At 46.0% G+C, this 6,973-nt stretch overlaps 1 protein-coding gene across 1 annotated transcript in view; it reads left to right on the top strand.

The window, feature by feature from the left end:
* Positions 1–268: 268 nt before the first annotated feature.
* Positions 269–6,973, top strand: part of LOC739663 (uncharacterized) — an 81,239-nt gene continuing 74,534 nt past the window's right edge. Inside the window, exons 1-3 of the mRNA XM_024356662.3 lie at positions 269–557; positions 654–719; positions 2,759–2,842. Of these exons, the coding sequence (XP_024212430.1) occupies positions 284–557; positions 654–719; positions 2,759–2,842 (424 nt within the window). The 5' untranslated portion in view covers positions 269–283. The remainder of the gene's footprint in view (positions 558–653; positions 720–2,758; positions 2,843–6,973) is intronic.

Here is a 6,973-nt window from a genome sequence, read left to right as displayed (position 1 = left end):
AACCCGGGAGGCGGAGGTTGCAGTGAGCCGAGATCACGCCGTTGCACTCCAGCCTGGGCGACAGAGACTCCGTTTCAAAACAAAAACAAAAACAAAAACAAAAAACAAAACAAAAAACCAAAAATTAGCCGGCGGGCACCTGTAATCCCAGCTACTCGGGAGGCTGAGGAAGGAGAATCGCTTGATCCCGGGAGGCAGAGGTTGCAGTGAGCTGAGATTACGCCACTGTACTGCAGCCTGGGCGACAGAGGCTCTGGCTTTAAAAAAAAAAAAAAGGGAAAGGATGTTACAGAAACTCCAGATACTACTCCCCTTCAGTGGTCTGAGTTGCGCGGCGCTTTTCCGCCTGTCCGGCAGGGGGCGCCGCGCAGAAAGCCGCAGTCCCTCTGCGGAAGGCGCCGCTCTTGGCTTCGGCGGCGCCGCTGTAGCTTGGAGGCGGTGCTTCCTCCAGCATTTGCCGCGAGTTATTGGCAAGTTCCCCTGCAGTTGTTTGGGCTGTCGCTGTGGCTGGTTCTGCGGTGTGCGGCCAGCCATGGAGCGCTCTGGGCCCAGCGATGGTGGGTTTCATGAAGCGAGTCCGGGCGGGGTGGGCCGTGTCGGGGGAGCTGGGGCGCCGCACTAACTAGGCCGCCTCTCTTTTCCTCTTGCTCCAGTGACAGGCTCAGACGCATTGGGACCGGACCCGCAGCTTGCGGTCACCATGGGCTTCACGGGGTTCGGTGAGTGACTGCCCCAGGCAGAGACCCTCTTCCTTTTGCAGAGGTTTGAAGAGCCGCAGAGTGGGAGGGGAGATCGAGCTGTCAACTCGGAATTACTGTAGCTCGGGTGCATACCTTGCAGTTTGTCAATATTCTTCTCCCATTTGTCTTCTATTCTGTGTATCCGTTGGAACCAACTCAGGTGACAGTTATGAGAGTCCTGGAGAGAGAGGAAGAGAAAGGATTTTTCTAATTTTAAGTCACCAATAATGCTAAAATGAACATTTTTGTAAATAACAGCATTTGTACGAGGATTTTTAAAAATATGTAATTCTGTAGGGTAGATTTCTAAAAGAGAGCCTAGTTTATTCAGAAGTATAAATACTTAAAAAGCTGAAAAATTGGGTATGTGCCTTTTAAAGCTTCTTGATGCTTACTGCCGTAATACCCATCAAAAAACTTGTTTCAGGTTATACCAAAGTTAACAGAATTTAAGAATGCCATTTTTACCATATCCGTACCAACACAGAGTAGGTATTATTATTTAAAAAGAAAATTATTTAAAAAATGAAAACAAAACTTTAGTAGACTGATACATGAAAAATGATTTCTCTTTATTTTGCATTTTAAAATTATAAATGCTGTTCATCCAAACATTGGGATTCTAACTTCCCTGAACCTTTTCTCAAGGTCTTCTTGTTCTCTTTTGAGCAGCATGTATTAATTCTATGATAGTAATTAAACAGTAGACTTACACATATTGGCCTTGGGTTGTGTTCACACATACTAGTTCTGTAGTTTTTCTATTCATTCTTTTTTTTGGGGAGACGGAGTCTCGCTCAGTCGCCCAGGCTGGAGTGCAGTGGCAAGATCTCGGCTCACTGCGAGCTCTGCCTCCTGGATTCACGCAATTTTCCCGCCTCAGCCTCCCGAGTAGCTGGGACTATAGGCGCCCGCCACCTCGCCTGGCTAATTTTTTTTGTATTTTTAGTAGAGACGGGGTTTCACCGTGTTAGCCAGAATGATCTCGATCTCCTGACCTCGTGATCCGCCCGTCTCGGCCTCCGAAAGTGCTGGGATTACAGGCGTGAGCCACCGCGCCCAGCCTTTTCTATTTTTTTATTTTTTGAGATGGAGTCTCGCTCTGTCACCCAGGCTGGAGTGTACTAGTGCGATCTTGGCTCACTGCAGCCTCCTCCTCCCAGGCTTAAGCCATCCTCTCACCTTAGTCTCCTGAGTAGCTGGGACCACAGATATGTGCCACCACACCTGGCTAATTTTTTATACTTTTGGTAGAGACGAGGTTTCACCATGTTGCCCAGGCTGATCGATCTCCTGAGCTCAAGCAATCCGCCCACCTGAGCCTCTCAAAGTGATTACAGGCATGAGCCACCCCACCCGGTATAAATCCTTCATTTTAGTACATCATTCCTTTACTCAGGAATGAGAAAGGTGTCCATATGTTTGTGCCAAATAGGGGAAAATTTTAAGAGTTTTGATAAAGTTACTGGGGGAGGAGGAGAATGTTTCCATGCTCAACAGTTCCTTGTTATAGGGCTGAGATTTCTGTTTCCCTCTTAGCTCCTTAAAGTACCTGCATTACTTCTCATGTTGCCCCTTTCGTCTTCAAGCCAACTATAATGCCTCAAATTCTTCTCAAACATTGGATCTCTCTGACTTCTTCCGCCATAGCTGTTGTGCATCTTTGCCTTTAAGGGCCAACTAGGATAGTTTCCCTATTTAAAAGTCCATAACCTTAATTACATTTGCAAAGGGTAACTTTTGGGACATTCTGCATTCTGCCTCCCACGTTAGTGTTGTTGTTTCATAGGGTAGGGATCTAGAGGAGGATGGGAAAGTTGCCTGGTTAATAGTGCTTAGTGAAGGGATTGTCATCAGAAGTTTTCTGTGACTCAGACTCCTTCTGTGATATTTTATGGTTATATTGGAGCCATGCTATAAACTAGACAAAGTAAGTGTTTATTGATCAGTATTGATCACCTAAAGTTTGGCCAACTTACTGCAAGACAATCACAGTCTCCCATTTGTTCATCTTTTAGGTAAAAAACCTCGCACATTTGACTTGGAAGCAATGTTTGAACAAACTCGAAGAACAGCCGTGGAAAGAAGTCGCAAAACACTGGGTAAGAAGTTCAGATATTTGTCGTTTTATTGGTTTAAGTACTATGTATACCTCATGCAAGTATATTAAAAAAGAGAAAAGAATGTTGGCTGGGCGCCGTGGCTCACGCCTGTAATCCCAGCACTTAGGGAGGCCAAGGCAGGCAGATCACCTGAGGTCAGAAGTTTGAGACCAGCCTGGCCAACATGGTGAAACCCCATCTCAACTAAAAATACAATAATTAGTTGGGCATGGTACAGGGGCCTGTAATCCCAGCTAGTCGTGCGGCTGAGGCAGTAGCTTCGGTTGAAGTCGGGAGGCGGAGGTTGCAGTGAGCTGATATCCCCCCATTGCACTTCAGCCTGGGGGACAAGAGTGAAATTCCATCTCAGAGAACAAAGAAAAAAAAGAATGTTGTTATGCTACTTGTCACTGTTGGTTTTTTGTTTTTTTTTTTTTTGAGATGGAGTCTCACCCTGTTGCCCAGGCATGATCTCGGCTCACTGCAGCCTCCACCTCCCCAGTTGAAGCGATTCTCCTGCCTCTGCCTCCCGAATAGCTGGGACTACAGGCACATGCCACCATGCCCGGCTAATTTTTTGTATTTTTAGTAGAGATGGGGTTTCACTGTGTTGGCCAGGCTGGTTTTGAACTCCTGACCTTGTGATCCACCTACCTTGGCCTCCCAAAGTGCTGGGATTACAAACGTGAACCACTGTGCCCTGCTTTTTGTTTTTTGGTTTTTTTTTTTTTTTTTTTTTTTTGAGATGGAGTCTCGCTTTATTGCTGGGCTGGAGTGCAGGGGTGCGATCTTAGCTCACTGCAACTTCTACCTCCCCGGTTCAAGCAATTTTCCTGCCTCAGCCCCCCAGGTAGCTGGGACAACAGGTGTACGCCACCACGCCCAGCTAATTTTTGTATTTTTAGTAGAGATGGGGTTTCACCATGTTGGCCAGGATGGTCTTGATCTCTTGATCTTGTGATCTGCCTGCCTCTTAAAGTGCTGGGATTACAGGTGTGAGCCACCGCACCCAGCCCAATTTATCATTTTAAAACCAACAATGAGCCAGTTGTAGTGGCTCATGCCTGTAATCCCAGCATTTTGGGAGGCTGAGGTGGGTGAATCACCTAAGGTCAGAAGTTTGAGACCAGCCTGGCCAACATGGTGAAACCCCGTCTTGACTGAAAATAGAAAAACTATCCGGGTGTGATGGTGGGCACCTGTAATCCCAGCTACTAGGGAGGCTGAGGCAGGAGAATCGCTTGTACCTGGGAGGCAGAGGTTGTGGTGAGCTGAGATCGCACCATTGCACTCCAGCCTGGGCGACAAGAGCAAAACTCCATCTCAAAATAAATAAAATAAAATAAAATAAAATGGGCGACAAGGGGAAAACTCCATCTTAAAATAAAATAAGATACAATAAAATATAAAGTATAAAACAAAATAACTGAAATAAAAAATAAAATGTTGTACAGCAGCAATAGTGTGCCTGACAAAAAATATTTTCAGTCTTTGGAAGAAAACTTTTTTGTGGCGAAAAGAAAGCCATCTACATGTACTATTTTTTGAAAAAACCCTTCATTATTTGTTTTATTTGAGACGGAGGCCTGCTCTGTCACCCAGGCTGGAGTGCAATGGCGCGATCTCAGCTCACTGTGACCTCCGCCTCTTGGGTTCAAGTGATTCTCTTGCCTCAGCCTCCTGAGTAGCTGGGAGTACAGGTGACCACCACCACGCCTGGCTACATTTTTTGTATTTTTAGCGGAGACGGGGTTTCACCATGTTGGCCAGGCTGGTCTCGAACTTGTGACCTCAGGTGATCCGCCTGCCTCGGCCTCCCAAAGTGCTGGGATTACAGGTGTGAACAACCATGCCAAGCCAAAACCCATCATTATTATTATTGTTATTATTGTTATTTTTTTGAGATGGCGTCTCACTCTGTCGCCCTGGCTGGAGTGCAGTTGTGCGATCTTGGCTCACTGCAAGCTCTGCCTCCCGGGTTCACGCCATTCTCCCGCCTCAGCCTCTGGAGTAGCTGGGACTACAGGTGCCTGCCAACACACCTGGCTAATTTTGTTTTTGTATTTTTAGTAGAGATGGGGTTTTACCATGTTAGCCAGGATGGTCTCGATCTCCTGACCTCGTGATCCACTCGCCTTGGCCTCCCAAAATGCTGGGATTACAGGTGTGAGCCACTGCACCCAGCAAAACCCTTCATTATTATGTGAAATTTCAAACACGGAAGTATAGTCATGAACTACCATGTACTTATCAATCATATTTAACTACTGTAACAGTTCATGGCTAGCGTTACTTCTGTTTCCCCTTTCAGATGATTTCGAAGCAAATCTTGGACATCATTTTACTCATAAATATTTTTGTATGTACCTTAAAACAATAAGGATTGTTTTAAAAAAAAAGCTTAGCCAAGATACATGTAAGAGGAAAAACCAAGTTGTTTCCTATCCTCTCACACTCCTCTCAGTACTTTCCCCTCCTTTTTTTTTTTTTTTTTTTTTAAATTTGAGACAGGGTCTCACTGCTGTTGCTTAGACAGGTGCGCAGTGGCATGACCTTGCCTCACTACAGACTCCACTTCCCGGGCTCAGGTAATCCTCCCACCTCAGCCTCCCAAATAGTTGGGACTATAGGTTGGTGCTACCACACTCCACTAATTTTTTGTATTTTTAGTTGAGATAGATTTCACCATGTTGGCTGGGTGCAGTGGCTCATGCCTGTAATCCCAGCACTTTGGGAGGGGCAGATCACGAGGTCAGGAGATTGAGACCATCCTGGCTAACATGGTGAAACCCCGTCTCTACTAAAAATACAAAAAATTAGCTGGGCATGGTGGCGGGCGCCTGTAGTTCCAGCTACTTGGGAGGCTGAGGCGGGAGAATGGCGTGAACCCCAGAGGCAGAGCTTGCAGTGAGCCGAGATCTTGCCTCTGCACTCCAGCCTGGGCGACAGAGTCAGACTCTTGTCTCAAATTAAAAAAAAAAAAAAAAAAATTCACCATGTTGTCCAGGCCAGTCTTGAATTCCTGGGCTCAAGTGATCCACCTGTCTTGGCCTCCCAAAGTGCTAGGATTACAGGTGTGAACCAGTACTTTATTTCTGACACCAGATATGTAGGAGTTTTCCCCCACACATCAACCAGTTCTCCAACTGGGTATCCGGTAACTCACCTTAATTCTGACACCGTCTGCCTGGAGACTACCACAAGACTGCCTTCACTCAGACACTAATCTCAATTCACAGGTTGTGACCAGTGCTTCTAATCTACTGGCTATAAATCAGGGCTCCCATGACCACTCTTTTTGCTTTGATAATTAGCTAGGACGGCTCACAGGGAAACATTTTACTTATGTTTAACAGTTTATTATAAAGAATATTATAAATGATACAGATGAACAGCCAGATGAAGTAATGCATTGGGCAAGGTATGCGGTGGCAGAGGTGCAGAGCTTCTGTGCCCTCTCTGGGTGCACCAACTCCCCAGCATCCCCCTGTGTTCAACTACCCTGAAGCTAATCACATCTAGTGGTTCAGGAGTGTCTAGGCTGGGTGCAGTGGCTCACACCTATAATCCCAGCACTTTGGGGGACCAAGGTAGGAGGATCACTTGAGCCCAGGAGTTTGAGACAAACCTGGGCTAACACAGTGAGATCCCATTCAAAAAATCTTATAAAAATTAGCTGGGCATGGCGGCGCACACCTGTAGTCCCAACTACTTGGGAGCCTGAGGTGAGAGGGTCAGTTGAGCCCAGAGGTTGAGGCTGCAGTGAGCTATGATCATGCCACTGCATCACAGCCTGAGTAAAAAGCAAGAGCCTGTCTCAAAAAAAAAAAAAAAAAATTTCTATAGATCTTAATTTCCAGCTTCCCCAGAGATTGGTGGGTGGGGATGAAAGTTCCAATTATCTAACCCGTCAGTTTTTTTAGTGAGCAGCAGTCCCATCCTGAGGCCTAGGGATCCCACACTAAGTCACTTCAATAGCATAAACTTAGGTGGGATCCAAAGGGGCTTCTAATGAATAACAAAAGACAGCTCCTATCACTCAGGAAATTCCAAGTGTTTCAGAAGCTCTGTAGCAGGAACCTGAAACAAAGACCAAATATATATATATTTTTTTGAGACAGAGTCTCGCTC

This window comes from Pan troglodytes, chromosome 4 (assembly GCF_028858775.2).
Source record: "Pan troglodytes isolate AG18354 chromosome 4, NHGRI_mPanTro3-v2.0_pri, whole genome shotgun sequence".
Lineage (NCBI taxonomy): Eukaryota > Metazoa > Chordata > Mammalia > Primates > Hominidae > Pan > Pan troglodytes.
The sequence above is the reverse complement of the archived record's forward strand: the minus strand, read 5'-3'. Positions and strand labels throughout refer to the sequence as shown.